Source organism: Mauremys reevesii, linkage group 2 (assembly GCF_016161935.1).
Source record: "Mauremys reevesii isolate NIE-2019 linkage group 2, ASM1616193v1, whole genome shotgun sequence".
Taxonomy (NCBI): domain Eukaryota; kingdom Metazoa; phylum Chordata; order Testudines; family Geoemydidae; genus Mauremys; species Mauremys reevesii.
The window spans coordinates 159,094,419-159,119,469 of NC_052624.1; the positions used below are offsets into that span (position 1 = coordinate 159,094,419).

Sequence of the window (25,051 nt, forward strand, 5' to 3'; positions counted from 1 at the left end):
CTCATCAGTATTACCATATGAGACAGAAAACAAAAGTAGATGGAACGATGGGACTGTCTGCTCATTGGGGTGTGGACCAGCAGATGGCACCCTCGCTTTGCATTTACAGCTAAAACACGTTAGGTACCAATTAAACTCCTAGCCCTGGATCCACAATATATTTAGCAGAATAGTAAACATGGAACACATCGGTAAAGTGACATGATTGAGGTCACTAGAAGAGAACCCAACAGCCATGACCAGACCCATGCTCTAAACCAGGGGTTCTCAAACTGGGGTCAGGACCACTCAGGGGGTCACGAGGTTATTACATGGGGGTCACAAGCTGTCAGCCTCCACCCCACACCCTGCTTTGCCCAGCATTTATAATGGTCCACACTCAGAGGCTTGTTCTCTGAAAGGGGTCACCAATACAAAACTTTGAGAACCACGGCTCTGAACTAGCCCACAACTCCTGACCTTGTGAACCAATTTTGAGCTAGCTTTAGGAACACCTAGTAAAGTGTTCTTTCTATAGTGGATCACACATTGCCTCTCCCAGGGAGGGATGAAAATCAGCCATTATAAAGTTAAGTGTAATTAAAAATGCCAGCACAGTCTGAACAAAATGGGGCAGAAGCAAAGGGGGATTTCCCTCTTCATGCATGTGAAAAGCACCCAAGTACAAAAGGCAAATCAGTATCCAGGCAGGGGCTGCATGCAGCTGTGCATGCACTAGTGGTATAAGCACAAGAACACAATGTACATATACAGTCCATATGACATCCAACACATGGTGCTTAGTCATCCAAGGACATGGATTAGAACAGGGGTAGGTAACCTATGGCACGATGCCAAAGGCGGCATGCGAGCTGATTTTCAGTGGCACTTACCCTGTCTGGGTCCTGGCCACTAGTCCAGGGGGCTCTGCATTTTAATTTAAAATTAAATGAAGCTTCTTAAACATTTTAAAAACCTTATTTACTTTACATACAACAATAGTTTAGTTATATATTACAGACGTATAGAAAGAGACCTTCTAAAAACGTTAAATGTATTACTGACACGCGAAACCTTAAATTAGAATGAATAAATGAAGACTCAGCACACTACTTCTGAAAGGTTGCCAACTCCTGAATTAGAAACTATTGAATTCCTGCATTCTAGTCCTGGCTAAATTGATTGTGTAGCCCTGGGCATGTCACTTCGACTCTGCCTCCATTTCTCCAGCCTCACATCAAAATATGGATAAACACTCATTTGCCTCACTGGATGGAAGAAAGGATTAATGGCTAATGGCTTTATCATTGTAACAGGGACCTGCTGCAAATAGGAAGATATGAACTATTCCATATCCGCTGAAAGTCTTCCAGAGATTGAGAGTCAAATGTTAGTCTAAGGCAGTTGGTAGCACTTGCCTCTTTATTCAGAAGGCCCTGAAGATCCTATACTGGGACTTAATACATTTATTCAGGGCTGACTGAAGAGCACTATGAAATCAAGTAGTCATTCTGGCCCCTACAAGAAAGATTGCAGAAAAACAAACTTAGTCCCAATCAACTTGGAGGAGAAGTGATGATAGGCCGATATAGCACTGGAGATTTGGTAATTTCAAAGAGCCCCAAAGTGAGTAGGAAATCAGTTAGACAGGCTTGATGTTTAATAACACAAAGAGGAGAAAGAGACTATACCTGGAAAAGGCCATTCTCAGTGATGTGCCAAAGTTATTGTCATCTTGATATCAGCACACAGCTCAAATGGGTGCAAGTCATTTGGCATCTGAATCTTATGCACGAGACTAGAGTGAGGCTATGTCTACACTGGTAATTGAATGACAAAACTTGTGTCTTTCAAGGGTGTCCTCCCCCCGAAAGACAAAAGAAAGTTTTGCCGTGACAAGTGCCAGTGCCGACAACACAAATGCCGCTCATTGGGGGTGGAAGTTTTTTCGGCAGGAGAGCCGACAAACAGCAGCTACACGGCATGATTTTTAGCAGCACGGCTGTAGTGACATCCATGTCACTAAAAGCTGCGTAGTGTAGATATAGCCTGAACAACATGTCAATGAAGATAAAGACATTGCTAAACAAATAATGGCAGAAATTTTAACAAGCAAGGAAACATTTAGGAAATTAACCAGCCACCACTGGAACTCTGCTCCAGGAAAACCAAACAATGTCAGAGGACTCTAATATGAACCAATTATGAGCAGATACAGCTAAAGGTAACCAGCCCTCATGTTTCAGAGAATAAGCCAGCCTGGTGCTTGCACGGAAGTGGAGCTTCGTAGAGGTGGAAAGTTGCTTACCAGGCCACAGCAGTTTCCCAGCTAGCCAGGTTCATTGGCAGTAGAAGGTTTTTGTGAGGCTTCATCAAGCATTGACCAGAAGATACCAAACTAGAGGAGCCAATGGGCTGACAGAGCATGACAATTCACATGAAACTAAAAACAGAAGCCCTGCTTCCCAGAATGTAGTCAATCAGCTGATTTACCTTCTCCAGTGAAGGCCACGTGGAAACACCTGCAGCGAGCGTAGGCATCTGATTAGCTTTCTTCCAAGTCTCTACAATACCTCGTTAGAGCTACGCACAAGGATGAAATGCCTGAAAGTACCAGGTAATTTCTATTCAATGCTGGCTTGTAAGTTTCCCCAGAGCATTATTGCTGATGGCCCTGGCAGTGGAGAGAACCATTCAGACTGACTGCAGAAGGACCTTAATAGCTAGTTTGATCCATCCCTTGAAGGAAACAATGCCTCAGAGTGGAGGCAGAGAGAAGCATTATAGAGGCTATTATAGTAGCATGCAAGTTCTCCTGGCAAGGCAAATATATTTTAGGCCAAAGTGGTCTGACAGAGAAAAAGGAAAACTGATTATTCTCCCACCTTGTCCTTGCTGCCCAGATATCCTGAACAAAGAGTGAAGAGGATTTAAAAGTTAATGCAGTTAAAGTGCTCCTGAAGGACTGACATCCTTACTAACCTGGTTCTAATGGAATAACTTTCATACGTTTCTCTATCATGGAAATAAGCTCAGTCTTCACATGCTGCTGAATTTGTTGATCAGACTTCCCACCCCACAGAGTGTTTACCATGGACTCAATGCAGCTAGAGACAGCTCCCGTCCCTCTAGCAAATCCCAAAGTAGGAGAGGGATAGGCAGCAGCAATGTTTGTGTGACAAAGGGCATGTCTTCACTAGCAATGCTAAAGCGCTGGCTGCGGCAGTGCTTTAACGTGGCTATGTAGTCGCATTAAAAAAAAAAACAAAAAAAACCCTCCACGAGGGGAATAGCTCCCAGCGCTGGTGCACTGTCTATACTGGAACTTTACAGTGCTGAAACTTGCAGTGCTCAGGGGGGTATTTTTTCACACCCCTGAGCGAGAAAGTTGCAGCACTGTAAAGTGCCAGTGTAGACAAGCCCAAAGAGTCTCTCTTCTACTCACTTTCTGCCAATCGGAAAGTTGGATGTACTGGATCACCATTCGCCACAACCCACTGCATTTTTTTAAGTCCTCCCACCAGGGAGGAGCAGATATACAAATAATAAACAGAAGGAAGATCATTATCAAGTTTCATTGTAGTGGGTGTCTAGCTAGCTCAGAGGATAGCGGTAATTGCTACACTTGTAGTTTACTTGTCTATATCTAGCCCAGGTTGCTGTGGCCTAACGCTGTTACTCTCAGCTTCTGTAAAATTAGCAACCTGTGCAATTCCCAGTGAAGGGGTGTCCACATCAAAAAATCATAACTAGACCCTTAGTTGGCACTCAATCACTGAAAACGCCTTGAAGACGTAATTCCCTTCTCAGCACTAGAGGAGAGATTTGGGGCACAGTGCCAGGAGAACAGAGCACAGGAAGTTTGCCCTGCTGCTGGCTATGCTGCACTTGTTCAGTGGTGGATTTCAGTCTTGAGGAATATTAGCCCAGCTCCTTTAACCAGTTTAAAAAAAAAAGTAAAAAGTCACAATTGACTGCATGACCTGGAAAAGAAAGACCACCCTCATGTCCCCCCAGTGCACAAGTGAACATCAAGCATCCTCTGCTGACAACTATCAAATGCTGGTATCTTGCGGGGCAGAGAATCACTGCCTCAACTTGAGGAAAATATGAGCTGGCAGCCAAAGCTAGAATTGCCTTGAGATGCCACATTAAATCTTAAACACGTCTTTCTTTTTGTAGCACACAAACATTTGTCTTTAACTGTAAGCCAGTTTCACCTGCTTGTTTTATACTTTGACATTAAGTTATTTATATTCCCAGCTTCTCTCACTTCAGCCATTGAGCTTTAACTGCAGGAGACTCTGACCCTCTGTAATCAATTACATATGGCATAAAATGATTTCGCCATGCAAGCTTTAGGAACAGCTGAGAAAGCAAATGCAATTTTCTCTACAGCAATGGAAGAGACTTATTCCACTCTGCAGGGCCACCGCAGAACAGTTCCCCAGATTATATACATTAGCGATTTGTCCATTACACTGAGTTCTCTCCATTCTGTCTTGTGCATTTTCTAGCACTTCCAGAGTCTAGTGAAAAAACAACAAGTGTTCAAACACTGAATTAAAAATTTTATTTTAGTGTTCCATAAGAATGAATGTCATTTTTAAAAACCAAAAAGAAAAAAAAAGTACCCAGACAAACAAAGCAGAAAATATGAACATAAAAATACATTTGGATCCTTCAATATTAAACATTCATTAAGCAACTGTACAGGGGCTTGACAAACAAGCTTTAATCTCATAAGTACTCAAATTAAGTACCTTTCTTAATAAAAATTCCAGTTCTTCTATGTCAACACTTCAAAAACAGCATTGCCAATAAAAAAATTTGAGGTACAATAAGATTGTGCAACATTTTCATAGCTAATGAAGAAGTGTGGCCTGTAAAGTACCACTCTCTCCTGGCAGTGCGCAAATCTCACCAATAAGTGAGACTTACCACGTGCAACCAAGAGATCAAGCCTCATTGCGTAAGAGCAGCCAGCTAACCTTTTGTCAAACAGACAGACAGACTCCAAGTGTAACTGGTATAAAAGATGACCAAAAAGAGGAAAACCCTATCAAAATTCTATAGTCCCATCTTGGAAGTAGAATGTCATAACCTTAAGTGGAATGTTATCAGCAAATATTAAAACCACAGGGTTTAAGTTTTCCCAAGTTAAGAATACATTTGGTTAATGATAAACATCTTTGTAAAGTATTTATCCCTCAAGCAGCAGGTGCAGCATTACAAACAATGGCTTCAGCTGCTGGTGGTGGTGTAGTACCTTAACTCCAGAGCAGAAGGGCAGCCATTTAAAATGAGGCTAGTAAAAATCACTTCATATCATTGGATTCATTTAGATTAGTTCTGAGTATAAAAGCAAGTCCAACCATTATGATGATAGCAGTTTCAAATTCAGTCTGTTTAGCTACTGCTCAAAGGCACTAAAGAATAGAGATCTCCACAGTTCTCATACAACCAGAAAGCTGTTGGTAAGCTAAGGAATCAAGTCCTGAAGGCAAAAAAAATTTTTAGGGAGGTGCAAACAACAGTTCCTCTCCATAGAAACATCAAGGGGGATAGAGACAACTGAAATTAATGTTTCATCTTCCTCACTATTTCAAGGCACAAGCAGCAGTCAGTCATTTTCAGTGGAAGATAGCTAGTTCCATGCAAATTAAATATATATAAACAAGATCTAGAGATTCTGCTAAAAAAATCAGCATAAGCCACTCCACTCATGGGATCTGGGACACTGAAAATTACCCCTTAACTGAAATCATCTGCTCAAACACTCATTGTTACTATGTACCTCTGGTCCTAGAAAGGAACACTACACCTTAAATCTTTCTTTCGTAGTATTATGAATTATTTCATGTATGGCTTCCCTGGAAGGAAAGTTGTATGATAGGCAAAACTTAACCGCCCTACGCTTTTTAATCACATAATCAATCACAAAATAACAAATGCACATAACAGCATATATATTTATATACAATTCCAGTAAACATTGATTTATTTTATGTAAATAGATTAAATTATACTTCACTACAAAAATACAGTATCTGAGAAGTTTACAGTGGTCTCCAGTGTTTTGTGAAAATATTAACTATAAGGCAATAGACTATTAAAAGGCTAATAGGAAATTCAACTAGTCTTCACCTCTCATTAAAGTGCTCTAATGAAAAGAATACTGTGACAAACTGTGCCCTCCTAAACTATAGGTGAAATTATCACTCAGAACTTTAGGGAAGACTTAATGGACCCTTTCACCTTGATAAAGGGTAGAGTTTGTTTTATTTTTTTGCTTCACAATTCATGCTAGATGTTAAAACAGATTATCCAAAGTACTTTAATATTGTATCATGGATTCTCACTCTGCCTTCAAGAAGTTAATTTGAGAGCAGTGAGCACAGAGCTGTTAAAATTGAGAGCCTGCCACACTTCAGCCCCAACACTAAATGTAGATGTAAGTTAATGTTGAATCCAATCACAACTTTCCATCCAAGTGCTAAATTTTATTGACAATTCCTATCAACACTATCATAAAATAATGATTTGAAGTGAGCCTACTAAAATGATTGTTTGCGAGTGTCTTGCGGTTTGCTATCCGATATAAACAAGAAATGCCTGTCCCATGGCAAACTCCATAGTTACAGCAGACTAAGGCAAAAGATTCAGACAGATGTATCCGATTTATCTTGCAAAATAGCAGCACAATGTCTTCTGATTACATTTAAAATAAAACCTGTTCTAACATTCTCAACCTCAAATCTTATTACTGGAAACCAGATCGATTTTTAAAAGCCACCATTTGAATGCTCCTTTACTAAGAGACCCAGGTCTCACACACATACCTACCTCTCCCCCCCCCGCCCCCCAATTTAGATGTTCCATATGGATCAACTTGGACAGTTTGTTCCATACTGTAGGTCCTAGTTTCCCAAATACAGCATGTTAAAAAAATTATGATCTTGAGTGGCACAATAGAAAAGTCATCACGACTTGCTGTGCATAGCCATATAAACAAACTAAGCATGTGCACCACGAAGGAAACAGGTGCATACATGTTTATATAGGATACCGAGTAAACTGTATGGGAGTTGTGTGCCCCCTAGTTTGAACAAGAACCTTCAAATCAGGACTATGATGGCTATGAAACAAAACAGCTCCTAATTCAGATCACTATATCGTCTAAAATCTGTAACTGTTTTTTAATCATGTAGTCGAATGGCAATTATATCTTTGTTTGATTTTTGCTATATTAAAGCAGCCATAAGAGCCTGCTCAGAGCACTGCTTTGAAATTTTTCAACACTAGGTTTATACAGGCTTTGCGCTTCCCTTCCCAAAATGAGATGTAGACACTTCATTAGTACAATCACATTTTCATGTAGATTTAAAGGCTCTCCAATTTTACAGCATATTTGAAGGGCATTACATTTTTTACAATAAGGCAACTTATGGTTATCAAACCTCTTTCTGGAGTGCATTTCAACTTCTGTAATATAATTATTTGAACAAAGCAATCAAATCCTTGAATTAGTGTATGTGATGGCTTATATTGCACTACAACTTAAGTCTTAGAATTAAGAACAACTGTTGTTCTTAAAGTCCAAGAAACACGGTTCAGTTTTTAAAACACCAACCCTTAAGCTAAACTCCCAATACTAATAAAATAGAGAAGCTCAGAAGCCAACAACCATCAGTGCCTCACTGAGAAAAATGGCTTAAAAAAACATTCACAGCCACATGAATCTCAGGCCTCTGATTACATTCTTTAACAATGCCTCCCAAGTGGTGGTAAAATATTTACAGTGTACCAGAAAGAAAGGTGGAAGACTTCTGACTATTGTATTTTTGGCTTATGTATTCAAGACCTGGTATAATTATTAACTAGTCTCCAGATAAGTGGAATCAACTTTTTGCAAGAGACACAGAAAGGTGATTTTTTTTGTAGGCAGCAGTACCAGAACATCAGCAACTTCACATTATCTACCTGTGAAGTTTGAGTAACAAGATGGGAGTCCAGTCCTTTATTCAGGTTTACTGGCAGAGGTTTTACATCCTTCCAGCCTTATATTTTGGAGATGGAGCCCGAAGAATGTTGGGGGTTTCTTCCATGACTCTGACAAGCAAGTTATCAATGTAGTTTTCTAGCTCCCGCACCTGGAGATCTCTCTTTGTAATGGTATCCTTCTGTCTCAGCACCAGCTGGATCAGCTCATCATGTGTTAATTGAGCATAAGCATAGGCAGGTTCCGAAGGATCATATTTCTTTTGGAGAGAGAAGACAGACAGGGTCAATGCAGAAATAAGTGTTTTACAGTAATATGAGAAGACTGCCTAATGATCTTTGTATTCAGGGAAGGTTGAAGAATTCCAGGGATATTGGTTACCAAAACAGGATTGCTCTTCAAAGAAATTACTGTACTTTACATCTTGTTAAAAGTTTCACACAACTGGCATTTCAGGATTTATCAGTCATTACTACTTCAGTGAACAGGAAAAGCACGTTCCCCAGGGCCAAAACCTGCTAGGCTTGCAACATCACCAATGACAGGGAAAAGCTACAGGACCAAACCAGTATGGTAAAGTGACACAAATGCAACTGCTATCGCAAGAGAGACATCTGTTAGGGCACTTAGCAATGGCAGCTAGAAATGACAGCGAAGTTATAATTATTGGGAGATATTCATGCACTTCCAAAATGTGGACAGGTGGAGCTTTATAACAATAGATTATATGGAAAGGAAAGTAACAGGAAAAATATTTAAGTACTGCACTTTTATGGCACAAGAATATTTGACACTGTAGGATTTGGGAAGCCCAGGGCATCTATTCTAAGAGGAAGTAAGACTCAAAATGAGACAACATTTGGTAGCGCTTTCTAGAGACTCAATTTTATGGCTCAATATGTGTCAGCAATTTACAGTAATATGTGAATGCCAGGTTTGCATGGGGTTAAAGGGTAAATTTGAGTCCGTAACAAAGGACAGATGAGTTATGATCCCAGGACATCAATTGCCCAAAGACTTGCATAAAAAATTCCCCATGTAATATTAGCACTGAAAGATCTATAGAACCACAAGTTAAAATAGACTGAATAAAGCAAGAGTCAAGCTCAGGTTAAACAGCAGTGAATGTACTTGATGACTTTGAGACTGAAATTTTAAAAATACTGTTATTTTCTCTTTTGACAAATTAGCAATACATTGCTGGGCAGTTATTCTTAAAATTAAAATGCTGTTTACTGTTTTAAATAGGAATGATTTTTAGTAACCTCTGACAAGTAATTTGTTATATTTCCTTTTTAGTGCAGCAAAAATACAAGTAGTATTAGCATAAATATTACTTTAGTACAGAATACTCATTGTACAACAGATTTATTCATAGTTGTATCTCAGTGGCACTACAGGGAATAGTTTTGTATTGGCACAGCTAAGATATGGTCTGGAAACACCAGATGTTTAAGAAAACAGGCTTCTGTAGACTTTGAAGAGCAGCTCACCTGAGTTTAAGTGAAAAAAATTCAACTTTTCAGTCACATTTTTCTTTTGTGGCCATTTACTTAGGAGTCTCAGAGCCCAAGCAGTCATGTCTAACATGACTATTTTCAGCACTGACACATAAGCCCACATCAGCTGACCCAGGCTCTGAGATTCACTGCCATTTGGGGTAGGGCATGCAGGCATGTAGACATTCCTTAAGATGAGGAATCCTATATTACAAGCCAGTTTGTGCCTGGATTTCTGAATCAGAATTTTCTCAGAACATGGTTTGCTCTCATTTTACAGACCTCTTATCTAATGGTGCCTCAGGGATCAGAACTTATGCAAACACTTAAACAATACTTTTCAGAGATTTGAGAGGAAGAGAAAGAAGGTGAAAGCTTTTAGCCACGCACATTTAGAAATATAACCTATTTTTGCTAGGCAACATTCTCCTGCTTTAACAAGTGGACATGTGGCCTTTCAGACAGTGGAGAAAGTTCTTAATCGTGGAAGCTGCCAATGCAGCAAGTTACAAGGTGATGGGTCCCACTAGTCTCTGCTGAAAGGAAGATCAGCAGTGCAGGAGATAGTGACTACCTTCCCCCAACCACCTTGAGTAAGCACAGTGTAAGCAGACTCCAGGTGACAGTGGCCACACCCCACACACTGTAGGCAATCCTTGCTGTCTCCAAAATAAGCATATTTACTTGTCACCCTCTACCCGAGGCACTCCTACTAGTCATCTTCCTGGCTCACAACCAAGCCTCTCTGGCAACATACCCATCTAGTGGGGAACCAAAGAGCACTTCTGGGTTTACTCCAGTAGTACAGACACAGTTCCTTGGGACACCCCCATCAGGAGTCTTTTTTTTTTTTTTTTTTGGCGCTTTAAAGTCATTTGCATTGAATAAGAACAAAAAGTGAATTTAATTTCTTCCTCCTAATGCTGGGAAATAGAGAAAATAAGGAAATCCTTTAACAGACACCATTTGAGTGTCAGAGCCAAAAAATGTAAGTTACCCTGAGTAGGCAAGTTCACACTGAGTGCCCCAGAAGCTATGAAGTTTACAGTAACTATTATGAAGCTATAATCCAAGTTTCAATTTCTTTCATACCTTTCTATTGCTCTCAGTCCAGTTTTCATCCATTTTTGCGGCTGTGGTCAAATTTTTAGTATGCGACTTATTTGCTGTGGTGTTCATTGGCTTCACAGGATGAGGTCTGAAACAAAAGCCACAACTTGTTTAGGTAGTTCCTTAACATCTTGAGATCCTATCACAAGCAAAGTATCCAACAAGTTCCTAAATCCAGTAAGTATGAACACAAGGGGATTTAATGAATTTCCTTATACACCTCAAGGTACAAGAAATTCAATTCCAGGACAGAGTTCTGCCTCCAATTACAGTCTTCCATTGAGTGTGCACACACTCACTCACTCTGTTCTGCTGACTTATTTTATTGCATTCAAAAAAAAAACAAAAAAGAAACAGTATCATGATAACTGGAAACATCACAACAGAAGTTGGTTACATGAGGTGCTTACACCATATTCGTGAGTGCTTAGTTTTTGTTTGGTTGTGGGTTTGTTTTTGTTTTTAAACTACACACATATTACTATAAGAGTTAGATTCTACATAGTTTTCCCACATTATCTTCATTAGAAGTCTACATACCAAATATCCTCTTAGGCAGCAGATTTATTCCATCTTCGCTAAATGGACTAATCCTGGCATAAGGCACACTAGATGTCTAGACATAATCTTGTACTCTCTAGACCCATTTGTAATGGCAATTTTAAAAAGTGGAAGTAAGTTACCCAACTGTGTTTCAATCAAACCATTTCTGAACAGTAATTCCCTGGAGCTCTACAATACGTGAGACAGATAAAGCGGTTCTGAGGCTAGCAGAGTTTCACAGAAAAAGACAGCTCCAATTTGCACCTTAGACTATAATGGGGTGCCAGTTAGTTGGAACCGTGAACAGCTCTGGAAGTCCAAAAGCATGTTGGTCATCTGGGAGTCAGGCCTATTAGTCACATAAAGTAAGGTTTGCCTGTAGTATGTTTTAATGCTTAGAAATCTTTACTCTACCAGTTAAGTGACCACCACAGTTTGCCTTTGATTGTATTTCCTCATTTCTAAAAAGCTAGAGATCATAATGCAGTTTACTAAATCCAGCTGTTGACACCAGAATATCTGTGGTATTAAAGTAGCATTATTCAAAAAGGATAAATCCATATTTGACTAATGAGCACGGAGTTCCCTAATGTAAACAACTTGCCATAAATAATAGAAGTATTGTGAATGTTAGATTTGCACAAAGCACTGCCACTGCTCATTCTACGTTTTTGGGTGCACAGTTCTTTTTGGTTCAATCACTGACTTTTTGCTAATAAAAGTTTGTGGCAGTGGTCTTACACTGGTACGGTATAGGTCTCTCACAGGGTCCAAAAGTCAGACCAAGTTAAGATTGTATGAAGTCACATCAAAATGAAAAAACGATCACAATATTTCTGTAGCAAGAAAAAAGTATGTCTTGTACAACACTGAGAAATTTTCTATGCATTGCCCCATATTCTCACCTGTGCTTAACAGACACACTTCCACCATTCTGTTGTGTTTGATTGGGAAGTGTCTCAGAGGGTGAAACCCATGCCTGAAGCAGCTTCTTCTTGCCAGCATTTTCGACTTTATGACTGAAGCTCTCTGCTGGTGGCTTTTTCACTGATTCTGCTCTACTACTGTCACAAGCGCCAGATTGGGGGGAACTAGAGGAAAGGGAGAGTTGGGAAGAACTGGACAGGGAGGTAAAAGAAACAGACTTTTCAGAGGGCTCAAAAAAATCACTCTTCCTACTTTCCTTAATACTGCTAGATTCCTTCAGTTCCTGTTCCTCAACAACACACCCATGCTCACTGGGATAAAACATATCTAAACCTGACTCACTAGTCTTGCTGCTTGCACTATGAATGTCTACTACTGAATTTAGTTTGGATGATTTGCTAGATTTACAAGCATCTTCAGGGCCACCTTCTCCCTTCTGAAGCAATATACTTGCTCTATCAGTAGAGCTCATATCTGAACTGAGTTTTTCTTCCTCAGTGACAGACAATGAACCTATACACTGATTTTCAGTATTTGGAAAACTTTTATAAATTGCAGTCATTACATTGTTCTTTTGATAGTTGTCTAGAAGCTCATCATCTGATCCTACTTCTGGAATAACTGGAAGGCCAACATGTGTTAGACTCTGATCTCCAGTAACTGGAATGGCAGACTTAAGGGCTGTTCCAGAGTCAAATAATGAATCATCATGACCATAACTTTTGTGTTTTAAGTGTCCATTATTGCTATCATCTCTGTCAAGATGATGTGTAGTTGACAGAGTGGCTGTTTTTAATAAGCTGTCACAGGCTGGGTTTTCATGTGGGTTCATGGGATTCTCTCTATGAAACACAACTCCAGACCCAGACATTGTGCTGTCAGATGGAGTAAGCAGCTCTTCATCTTTCGGTCTACCAGTCAGAGAAACAGGTGCACACTTATTTGGTTTTACAGCATTTCTTGGGGTAGGCTTCGGCTTTGCATTTCTTGGGGTAGGTTCTGGCTTTGCAAATAGAGGATTGAGCTCACTAACATCCTCTGACTTGTTAGGGTTCTTAGGGAGCAATGTGTGAACTCTTGGAGTTGGTTTTGGCAGCTCTACTTCAACTGAAGAGTCACTTTTGATGGCATGAGTTACCCTGGACTGTAATGTGAGCCCAAATTCTTCCATTTTGAGTGAATTCTTACTTTTCTTTCCACTACGTAGTTCTTGCTCCTCGCTTAATTTGCTTTCAGCAGAAGATGGCTGTATTACAGCATTCCCAGGTGAAGGGCTATAATTAGACTTGGAGAGAGAAGTTAGTTCTTTGCCATCTTTCATCCAGGTTTCAGCACCTGAACTGCTGGTTTCAACATCTTCCTGAACAGTGCTCTCATTGTTCTGAACAGAACTCCCACTTTCATCACAGAGTTTAGATGAAGGGTAGCACTCCATACCCAGCACAGAGGCAAACCCGTGTCTCTTTTCTATTACGGCTGGATCAGTAGTGAACATTTCTTCACATTGATCAGGATGCCATCTCTCACACTGCTCTCTATCTAAAGTCTCAGCATGATTTCTGCTGGAATCAGTATTTTCCAACTCATCAAGATGAAAGGTCACAGATTTCTTAACGCCGCTGTTATTTTTTTTATCCAATGATACTATCTGTACCTCTTTGGCATCACACTGTTTCCTTGGGGTCTGCCCAACCCTTTCATACACAGGTAGAGGAGGAGACTCAGACAGTGACCCCAAAGAATTTGATACTGTATTTGTATCATTAGTCAAACTTTCATTTTGAGACTCCTCTGAAGAAACAAAAGTGGGGTGCTCCGAATCAGCAAAGTTTATTGCAAAGGAACAATAGTTTTTGCTAGAAACAGCAGAAGGAAGGGAGAAAGAGGGAGGACTAGTAAAGCTTTTGAGGTCTTGCACTTTTGATTCCTGTCCCAGTTTAGATACAAAAGGGTTATTGTCAATAGAAAGGTGAGTAGAAAGGAGAGGAGGAGAAACATGCCCCAGAGTTGCAGGAGGATGGGGGAAATACAAGAGAGGACTAGTGAAGCTTTCAGAGTCTTGTGCTTTGGATTCCTGTTCCCAGTCAGAAATGAAAGGGTTACCATCATTAGAATGTTGTCCAGAAATGAGAGATGGAGGAAGAGAGCTACCAGAGTCTCGTGCTTTAAATTTTTGTCCCAATTTAGAAGTGAAAGGGTTATTGTCATTACTAGAATGATGTGCAGAAAGGAAAGCAGGAAGGGAATCAGGTACAGAAGTAGGAAGCGTGGCTTCGGTTTCATCCTCTGAAGACACTCCCAGTCTGTAAAAGGGACAAAAAACTCACGTGTCAGTTGCAGATGCAACATGTGAGAGACACACAAAGACAAGTTCTAAAGGTAGATTTCACAAAATTTGCAACATACTAATGATGTATAAGAAACTGCAAGGACTTAAGAATTTAATGGACCAATAAAACAAGCTTGAAATAATTTATGTTAAAATATTTTATATGCAATACGAATACTCGTGATGCAAAAAACTTGTGTTGTAAAGTTTGCTACATGCAAATCAAAGATTACTAGGGCGATGTCTACTTTTAAAGCAACTGTACATAATTTCTTTTGCATTCAAGACATAAGTACTAATAGCATAATAGCTTCTTAAGATGTTTACATTTACACACAAGGCGTTTAAACATAAATGTAATTGAAGATCTAGTGTTAAAGACAGACAACTCAGGATACTTGTTAGTAAGGCCATGCTTCTTTCATATATGTAAGTCAGAGAGCAGAATTTCTGAAAAAAGTCTCAGACAGAACCCCAGAAATACACTTCATGAAACTGAATGCCAAAAGCAGATGTGTTCCAAAATTTGCCATTCTCCAGGCCACAGCAAGAAGTACAGTGGAGAGCAATAGGCTTGATTAAAGATATTTCGGCCCTTCTACACACTTCCAAACTTAGACAGTAAGGCAGGAGAATATTGTTAGCTTTTGTTATGGGTTAATAGAACAACATGGAATAAATGACTTCATACTATCTAAAAGATACAGGCACTAAAAACCATTATGTTAGTGCATCCTCACTTATATGAAGTTAAATTGGTTAAGAAGGGAAGTAAAAGTTAATACTTATACCAAGAATCTTAATAAGTGTGTAACTGGTTAAACTTTCATCTAGTGGCGAAACACAAACGAGTCCCCCACAGGAGATGTTATAAAGGGCAACAGCTACAGAAATGTTACCTTGTGGCAGGAAGTGGGCCAGCCTAGCCATATGTCTGCACTGCTTTATATCAGAATCTGAAACTGAAATAAAACAAGACTAACCTGGGTTTGACAGCTTTGGTTTGGATTGTCCTTGCAGAGGCTGCAGACTTGTCTGGTTTCTGTTCTTCCATGAGCGATTCATCAAAGGGGTTATGTAATTTCTTGTTTCTGGGGACATCTGCTGTGTTGCTGTTTTTTGGAGTACTTTCTTGGTTGTAGTCCTTAGGGATTTCAACAGGTTTTACCTCTTTTTCATTCTTTTTTTCTTCAAGAAGTTTGACTTCTCTCTCCTTCAAAGTCATATCAGACATGTTTTCTACATCACTGTTTTTCACTACTTCCTTTCTTCCTGTGACTAGAGACAACAAAGCAGACTTCTTGTTCTCTTGTTTTTTGTCCTCTTTAGTTTCTTCTTTTGCAGTTTCTAAACTCAGTGAAGCATTATTTCCCAGTAAATCTCCACCGCTAAGTAGTTTGTATGATGGTAGGGTCATAGACTTAAAGGACTCCAATGAGTGTGACCCAGATAAACCTCTGCTAGGAGATATTCTTCCTGTCTTTTCATGTTCCTTAGTGGATTCTGAAGATGGGTTTTCTTCTGATTCAGAGAGCTGGTTTTTCCTGAATGTTTGAGGGGAAGAGGAAGGAGTGTTGTCCTTTGGCATGGTTTCCTTTTTTGTTTCACTTTCCTTCCGATAAACATGATTGCCATTGATGCACACATTGGATCGGGGTGTGGGATCATTTTTGGATTTAAGGCCACTGAATAAGGAAAGCCCTTCTTTCTTCGTGTTGCTGGAGGTTATTTCGTTTAGTTGCTTATTGTCTGCACTTGCTGTTCTCTTATGAGCCATGAGTACAGGAACATGAAGTAAGTTATCTTCAGGTTTGTTTCCAAAGGCCTCTGAAAAAAAGTGAGACATTAAAGCTATGAAAAAAATATTTCCCGGCGACAGTCAATATTACAGTTTAAAGTGTTGAAAGACTCAGTGATTACCATGACAATGGAAAAATTATGTTTAGAGACAAATTTGCTGTATCATCTAAAGCAGGAGCATCACCCTGTAAAAGCAGCGGTCCTCAAACTTTTGCAGGTTGGGCCCACCCTATCCCTGTCTGTGCCATGCCCCCCCAGAGCCAGGGGACACAGACAAGGGTAAGGGAATTGAGGCTGGGACTGCAGCGGGGGTGAAGGGGGGAGAGAAAGAGGGCACAGGACTGAGAGCGGGGCCAGGAACATAGCTGCAGGTTGGACTGGAGCAGAGCTGAGTACAGGGAGGGACTAGTGCCTCTCTTCCCGCCCCTCCTGCCCCAGGGGGTGGGGGTGGGGTTGGCCCAGGCCCTGTCGCACCCCCTCAAAAGTTCCAGGCCCCACAGTTTGGAAACCTCTGCTATACAGGTTTTTTGGCTTTGTTTTTTGTCTGTTTGTGTGTGGGGGGGGGGGCGGGGGGAGGACACGCATGTGTGCAGGAGGCAAGGTGGCAGATCACAAGGAAGAAGTATCCTATTTCACCCAAAATGGCTCCAGCAATACAAAGAATGGTCTCAGACAAATTCTTCTTAAATGTTTTCAGTGGATCTGTGACCACACAGCTACAATAGTCCTGTTTTGTAGCGTTGGCCAGAAAACAAGAACTCCATTTCACAAAAAATTAAGGGTTTGATATTTGGTTTTATTCTGCATTTGGAACAAACATCAAGTTTTTTTTGTTTTGTTTTTTTTTGGTGTGCAAAGAGACAGACCCATACCAGCAGACTAGCCAAAAGCCTGGTAGCTATAGCACTCACATAGGATATCAGACACCCAGGTTCAAGACCCCACTCCTAATCAGGCAGAGCATTTCCGTCAGAAAATTCCCAATCAGCCCTACTGTTTTAAATAAAACATATTCAAGAGAATTGCATCTGATCACCCACCTACAAATGTACTGCCAACAGTGCTTTAATGCTTCTTTTAGCCAAAATCTTCAAAAACTTTGTCACTTTCTTTTTCATAAGAAAAATGGGTGGAATTTTGAGCAAAGATTTAAGATAGTAATAAAGTTTAATATTAAGAGAGGAAATACTCACTTTCTGAATTTGGAGGAAAGGACTCATCTTCCCCCCACTTTGACTGAAAGTCACCAGGTTTAAGCCTAACTTTCTCTGTCACTGGCTGAAAAGCAGGTAAAACTGACATGGACTGGGAGAGGGAGGTTTTCTGCAAACCAGGTTTAGAAAACAGGGTTTTGATCTTGGATTTTTTCTTTTCTCTCTCAGGTGATTCCTCTTCACTATCAGCTGGTGAGTGAGTTATGCTGGGAATGATGGCTGATGCCGTGTCAGACAGTCCATTGGCCCGCTTTCCTTTGAGTTTGCCTTTCAGCTTGCCAAACGGAGACCGGGACTTATCTTTCATGGATAAATCAAACATGCTGGCTGTCATATTGCTCCTCATGAACTGAATATCCACCTCAATCTCTCCTCTCTCTTTTTCCTTCTTGCCTGGTTTGGAGTGAAGTTTATACCACCTGCAAAAGAAAGACAGAACGTTATACAAGTTTTGAAAACAAAAACTCTGGTTAGTGCAAGCCACAGAAAAATATGGCAGAGGGGAAAAAAACGAGAACACAGACTCCCTAGCTGGGAAACTATTTCATGTTTAGACAAAGATCAGACAGCTTATCATGGGCAGAGGTGAGGACATTTCCTTGGCATCTCTGCTAAAATAACTTTTTTTTCCATGTACCATGATTTAACTGGCACCAGAGACTTGGTGGGATAAGACCCATGACGGGAATACAGGTATAGCGAGAGGGGTACAGCTTCTTCAGGAAGGACTGGCAGGGTAAAAAGGGAGGTTGTGCAGCATTATACATCAAGAATACATACACTTGTTCCAAGCTTCAGAAGGTCCAGAACCAATTGTTCATGGATTAGAGACCCAATTTTATGGCATTCCAGGGGCTTCTGTATAGATTATTTAGGTTAATCTTTCTATCTACCCAATGGGACTCAGTGTTCAGTCTAGAAAATACCATCAGAGATGCTTAGTTTTGCAGTTCTCAAACTGTGGATTTGTCTCTCCAGAGATAACATGCTTGTTAACAGCAAAAATGTTTTTAAATAAATAAATAATAAATAGAGGTGAGAAATAGTTAAAATAAGACAATTTAAATGTCTGTCTGGTATTGTTCTCCTCCTAATATAGCATGGCAAGAAAATCCTCCAACTTGGAGATAGTTCAACTCCAAATGATTTCATAAATATCTGCTTCAATTACCTTTGGTAAACGAAATAACCAAACAATCATTCATTTTCTGATATAACTGTAAAACTAATCTGAAAAGTTTTCAAAATAAATCAGTTTAAAAATGTATAGTGTGTACCGTCTAAAAATGAAACCTACATCTATCTCTGAGTTGTGAAGAATATGTATTAAAGTTATAACAACCAACAAGAATGCACTTTTATGTAGAAATCCATGATTAAATTAAGTCTTCCTGTCTAGTGATTTAAACCAATTTGATTTAAATCAAATCCACCTGGGCAGACCAGATGAAAGTTTCTGGGTACAAAGTTTCTGGTAAAGACAAAAAGGGGGGGGGAAATAGGGATGACCTCATGGTAGGACTCTACTGCAGACCACCAAATCAGGAAGATCTAGAACAAAGTGCCCAAGAAATGATAGATTTCATGATTCTAAGGAAAGGACCATGGACTTCAAAAGAGAAGACTTTAACTAACTCAGAACTGGTAGGTAAGGTCCTATGGGGAAAAACAAAACAAAACTAAAGGGCATGTCTAAACTTACCTCTGGATCCAGTGGGGGTCGATTTGCATCTAGTGAAGACGCAGTAAATCAACTGCTAAGCACTCTCCCGTTGACTCCGGTACTCCACCGGAGTGGGAAGCACAGGCAGGGAGAGCATCAGCAGTTAACCTACCACAGTGAAGACACCGCGATAAGTAGATATAAGTGTGTCGACTTCAGCTACATTATTCACATAGCTGAAGTTGTGTAACTTAGATCATCCCCCTCCCAGAGTAGACCAGGCCTAAGGGTAAAGGGGTTCCACAGGGCTGATAGTTTCTTAAGGAGAAACTATTAAAGCACTAATGAGAGACATTATCTAAAAATTAATTAAATGAGGAAGGGTAAAGTAACATTTCACTTTGGTTTCCCAAACTTTATACTTTGTTTCTGCTTCCTGAAACTTCCAGGGATTAAAAGTAGAAGCAGGTATGACAGAAAAGGCATCAGTGTGACAGAACAAACTGTACAGATGCAGTTACACACCAACACTTGAAATAGTTCAGTCAAGGCATTCTCCAAACACCCCATACCTTTCTTTCCAATTCTCTGTTCATTTACTATTTCAATACTTTTCAAATATAGAAACTCCTGAACCACAGAGGGAAAATGCCTATAATTTCCTCTTCGGAATCAAGCACCTTATCACTGTTGGATGTTTCTATTTACTTTAGTCTGTTAATACAATACTGATTCAGAATCAAGGTACCAAAAGCAAAATTCTTTGTAGACAAGACTTCTACACTTATATTTTGAACACTTTATCTGTTTCTGAAATTACAGTTTTAAACACTGCAGGCTCTTTATGTTAGACTATTAAAACTTGTTCAATTACCAGGCAAAGTGTACTACTTGATGACATTTCAATCTTGTTGGCACAAAGAGTAGGTATTTACTGGTATCATGCACCATGCTTAGTTTCTTACCAATCACTAGGAGCTGTAGAGATCTGCTGACCCTGCAGAACTGACAGGAAAGGCTGTTTTGAAAGGAGCTGGGATTTTCCCTCACATCTTAACTAATAAATTAAAGCAAACTAATAGAAGTATTCCATCACAAGTGGAATGAAAAGCATGAAACATGAAAATGCCTTGCTGCCTTTTTTTGCACTGCCACACATTGGGGGTGAAGAGAAATAATGGGTCCAGACAGTTTGTTTCAAAACTATTTCAGACAGTTGACCCTAAAATGAGTTTCCACTTTCAGACAAACATAAAAAGGTCTCTTGAAGAAATGCATTCAAGAGAAAGGGGTGAGAAAACTTGAGTTCAAGTTTTATTAAAACAATTTTCTTCCAAGTGTCAGCCTACAATGACTGACTAAGCCAAATTACAAAATCCCTAAAATGAAACCTATACTGGAAATGCTGACCGTTCTCACTGGAGTATCAAAGAATACAAGTTGAATAAGTTCCACTCATCAAGCCTTAGACAAAAGTATAAAAATGAATATATTTTGCATTTAAATGTAAAAAGCCCCTGGCCATTTTTTGAGACTCAAAAGTGTGTTTAATTCAAGGAATGTTCTTACGTATTTTCTGGCTCCATATATACATCAGTGAGTTTAACCTGTTTATTTTGCATAGCCCGTTTAATAAAATGGTCCCAGCTGAATGTTTTTTAAAAAGCTCTAAATATTCAAGGAATGCAACTTCTATTAAGTACAGCCATAATCTCTAAGAAAAGTTGCTGTGCAAGTAATAGCAATTTACTTTCAGCAACACAATCTTTGCAATATTGTGCAACAAACTGTAGGCACCTTCCCCACAGACTAATTAGTGAACAATATGCATGTCAGCAGTCAGGGCCAAGATTGTATATATTCTGCATACTGTAACTAAGGCTATGTCTACAATAGCACTTTTGTTGGTCAGGGGTGTTTAAAAAAACCCACCCCAACGAAAGCACCGTTGTGGACAGCATTATGTCAGTGAGAAAACGCTCTCCTGCCAAAATAACTACGGCTGCTCATTAGGGGTGATTTAATTATGCAAACCGGAGAGCGCTCTCTCTCTCCTGCCAGCACAGAGGAGCTGCACAGGAGGCCTTACAGCATGATGGCAGCAGTACAGTAGTGCTGCTGTAAGGTCCATAGTGTAGAAATAGCCTAAATGGGAGGTTAGAAGAAAAACTTCAAATGAAAATGGTGGGTTATTTTATTATATCCTCTTCAACAAAATTTGAAATAAATCCAGTAGCCAACAGCCCACTAACAAGGAAGTTTCAACATAAGAAACAAGATATGAAAACAGTTATTGACAAAACTACATTTTCCAAGAGACATTACCAGGTTTTTCCTTAATTTTGTTCAGATCTTTGGATAAAAGAAAACCTGGAAGAATACTACACCACTATCTAATGGAGTAAGTTTTCTGCATACTGAACCTTGATGGCTGAAGAGCTTTTAAAGTCCAAAATAATAAATATTTAAAACTTGACATGTTTCCTATGATAGGCTATAAATATCTGCCATCTTTTCCCATTCATTTTAAAAAACAACTACATTTTTCATTAGACATTTGTGTTTGAGAACTCCTTCACACCACAGAGTGCTACACAGCTTTGTCAAGAACCACTGAGTGTTTGCTTATGGGCCAAGTTGGTGCTAATGCTCCTGTATGCCTGATATCAGCCCAGAACTATTTTTTTTAAAATAGTCCCTGGAAGAAAAATAAGTCCACACCAAACCCAGCATTCATGGTTGTCAGTCCATTAGGAGGAGCCTTTACATGGGCATACTCAATTTACAAGAAGCCAGTGATGCCAAACCTCTTACTTTTGTGAAAGTAAAGGCCAAACTGGCCCTCATGAGATTCACCAAGGTAGATCAGCTAGGTAGTTAAAACAGCTCATTAGTCTATAATATGGTTAGAGTGTATGTTAGCCACACACTGTTATTCTATTAAGAATAGTCTCACAGTAGAAACCATAATCTTACTAATTTCAGAGCAGCCAAAAGCATTTAGATTAAAACAGCAAATACAAGAACGCAACGTGGATCTAGCTGTACAAAGCTAGGAGGAAAAACCTTTAACTTCATACAATTTCCACTCCACAGTTAACAGAAAACACCACTTTACTCAATTAGCTACTATTCCAGGAGATTATGCCCTTTAAGGGTATTTATTTATTAAGAACAAGAGTGTTTATGACTTGCATTGTACAGTACTTTCATTCTTCCCCTAAACAAGAGGCCTTTACAAACATGCTAAATATTCTTGGGTGACTTCACTGTTCTCAGTGTGAACTGTTACTATTTCTTTTTAAAGATTTATATACAAAAACCAAGTGTATCTCAAAACTGAAATAAACATTGAAAACTTCCCTCTAAACCATATCCTACTCCAAGCCATTATTGCCTCCACAATAGAAAAAGGTTAAAAAATGGACGCCGACTAACCTGTAAAACCCAATCCTACTTTCCTCCAGATATAACTAGCAAAAGACTGACTCCAACACTAAAAGTCAATAAGGCAGTTTAATCTTTTCAAAAGGAAAAGGATTTTCTTTTTTGGTAAGTAACACAAGTAGTCAGACTTTCTTAGAGGTAACCAATACAGCTTCTGTGAACATGCTATTTCGACTCAAGCATATGTACAAGAGTACCAGAGAACTTAAGTTTGTCTGTACTGAAATACCTTCACAGGAGCTTTAGAAAAGACTGATATCAAGACTCAACTAGAGGTTTAATTTAGAAAAAAGTCTTAAAGATTATCTACTTAGATGACCTTGTCAATTACTTCCTCCTCAAAGGAATGTAGATACAATCTTTTAAAAAATCCCTTTATTTGAATTACCATACGCTGATGGGCATTAGTCCAGGCATCATACTTCAAGACAATCAAAACAAGTCGTTTTCCTAGGGGGCTATGATATAACAACAAGTTAGCGCCCTAGGAAAACTACATTTAATTAAATTAAAATATCCTCCTGCTTGTAAACTGAGAATATCTGATGAAAAGTACTTGAAACCGAATAGCAAATCCCAGAATGCCATTTTAAAAATCATTTTCCTTCATCAAACAATCCTATATCTTTGTCATTTCCTGACTTGACCAACTGTGCTCTAAAACACAAGCTTGAAATTTAAAGAAATTTTCCTACCCCTCATGAAAGAAACATTACACACAAAAGAACAAACAGAGTGATACAGTCCCAAAGTCTCCAGTAAAATATCTAAGATATGTAAATTGGTCCTATTCATCACAATGCCATTTTAATTTAGAAGCCTCATGATGACATCCAACATAACTGTCAAGATTATTTGTTTCAGAAACACCTGCTCAAGTGTTTATCCTGCAATCTGAAACTGCTCTCCACTCCCTTCAAGTTACCAACAGCGTCATATGTCCTTCACCCACTTGCCAATCCACTTGCTTCCCCTCACCTTGACAACTTCTGCAAGACATGGCCAATACAAGTTTCTCATACTGAAAACTGAAAATGTGAGGACAATGCAGACTACATTACATTTATAAAAATAAATGGACTTGATGCTGTACTAGGTATAGTCTTTATCATTTTATTAAAACTTTAAATTAAGCTGCCACTGAATCTAAACACCTAGCTGCAAAATTCTGATTAAGTTTGCCATGGAATAATAGAAGCTTTGTCTACACAGAAACACACATTAAAACTTCAGCTGATTTATAGCTTTCCTTACTTCTCAAATTAGCTCCTTGTTATCAAAGGGCACTCCCTGGTTGCTAACCCAGATTGATCCCATCCCACACAAATCTCTCTCGCTTTATTATGGTAAAGTGCTGACATACTGCACCAAGAAACTGATGCTAGGGGAGGGCAAGTCAAACACCCAAGCCCCAGCCCATGACACAACGGTTCTGATCTACGCCGGGATTTCCAAGTTTAGGAAAGAGACAATTTCAGAGGCGCACCCCGCTCCTTCCTCCAACTAAAGCTGTGGGCGAGCAATAAAAATAAATTAACTGAGCCCAAGACAGACAAATGGGGAGAATGGACGGACAACAACCCCGTCATTGCCCTAAGAGCACCTGCCTCTCGGGGAGGGCCAGCGCTGGGAACAGACCCGGGGCTCAAACCCAGGGGCGATCCCATCGTGGGTGGCTTTAGCGAGCCGGGGAGAGCTCGCCACGCCAAGGAAGCCCGCCCGAGCTCGGGTCAGACCCAGAGTTTCCAGCTCCGCTCCAGCTAGGCAGCGGGAGGGACAAGCCCTTGCCCCGGATCCCCGCCCCCCCCCTGCGGGACTCACCGGGTGCTGCGGCGGCCGCCCTCCTCCTGCAGCTCGGCCAGGCGGATCTCGGCCCGCCCCAGGAACTTGTCGAGGCCGAGCAGGGCGCGGTGGAGCACGGTGAGCTGCAGGGCCGGCTCGCCGCCGTGGCCGGGCCGGCGCGGGGGCAGCTCGAAGGTGGCCTCCTCGCGCCAGACGGGTGCGCCCAGGCAGCGCTCCGACACCGAGGTGGCGAACTTCTCCTTGCCCAGCGCCATCAGCGCGTAGGCGTCGCTGCCGCCGCCGGCCCCCTTGGCCTTGGGCCGCAGCCCCCGGGCCTGCAGCACCGTCACCTGCACATGGGTGGGGGCCCAGCGCGGCGGAGAGTCCGAGAGCGACATCCTGACCGACCGACTGCCGGGCTGGGACTGGCCCGGCAGCGAAGGGCTCGCGGCAAAACTCGCGAGAGCGGGGACTGGCTCGCGCCGCCAGAGGGCCTGGAGGGGCGGGGCGGAGGGGCAGCTGTGTGGGGGCGGGGCACACGCTCAGTGAGGGGGGCGTGTCCAGAGGGGAAGGGGGCGGGGCACCCGGGATGGGGAGAGCGGGCTGGCTGCCTGAGTCCCAGTTCAAACCAGGGCCTGCCAGCCACCCCCAACGGCCACTGTCTGGCTGCGCCCCTGGGTGTGTGCAGCGCCTGGCGCCAGGGGCTGGCCCTGCCGAGTGGGGCCTCTGGGTACCACTGCCACAGTCAGCAACGCT

At 40.8% G+C, this 25,051-nt stretch overlaps 1 protein-coding gene across 6 annotated transcripts; it reads right to left on the reverse strand.

The window, feature by feature from the left end:
* Nucleotides 1–4,536: 4,536 nt before the first annotated feature.
* On the reverse strand, nucleotides 4,537–24,742 carry RAB11FIP1 (RAB11 family interacting protein 1). Of its 6 annotated transcripts, XM_039525727.1 has the most exons (8): nucleotides 23,209–23,262; nucleotides 20,032–20,071; nucleotides 19,106–19,234; nucleotides 17,383–17,822; nucleotides 15,373–16,216; nucleotides 12,039–14,363; nucleotides 10,573–10,678; nucleotides 4,537–8,240 (listed from the first exon to the last, which is right to left on the reverse strand). In XM_039525727.1, exons 3-8 carry the CDS (start codon nucleotides 19,132–19,134, stop codon nucleotides 8,025–8,027), a joined length of 3,960 nt encoding a protein of 1,319 aa, XP_039381661.1. In that variant the 5' UTR covers nucleotides 19,135–19,234; nucleotides 20,032–20,071; nucleotides 23,209–23,262; the 3' UTR covers nucleotides 4,537–8,024. The 6 variants fall into 6 exon arrangements, with proteins under 6 accessions (XP_039381661.1, XP_039381662.1, XP_039381660.1 ...); XM_039525728.1 differs by lacking the exon at nucleotides 20,032–20,071 and having other exon boundaries at nucleotides 23,209–23,268; XM_039525726.1 differs by lacking the exons at nucleotides 19,106–19,234; nucleotides 20,032–20,071; nucleotides 23,209–23,262 and adding an exon at nucleotides 24,335–24,742.
* Between the last annotated feature and the right edge of the window lie 309 nt (nucleotides 24,743–25,051).

What these genes read in the sequence shown, in the direction of transcription:
- RAB11FIP1 (XM_039525726.1), bottom strand. Translation starts at nt 24,693, where the DNA reads ATGTCGCTCTCGGACTCTCCGCCGCGCTGGGCCCCCACCCATGTGCAG. An exon ending in AGTGTGTCTGTTAAGCACAG is followed by an intron (nt 10,679 to 12,038) that starts GTGAGAATATGG and finishes CTTTTGTTTCAG; the next exon opens with ACCTCATCCTGTGAAGCCAA. An exon ending in GGACTGAGAGCAATAGAAAG is followed by an intron (nt 8,241 to 10,572) that starts GTATGAAAGAAA and finishes TCTCTCCAAAAG; the next exon opens with AAATATGATCCTTCGGAACC.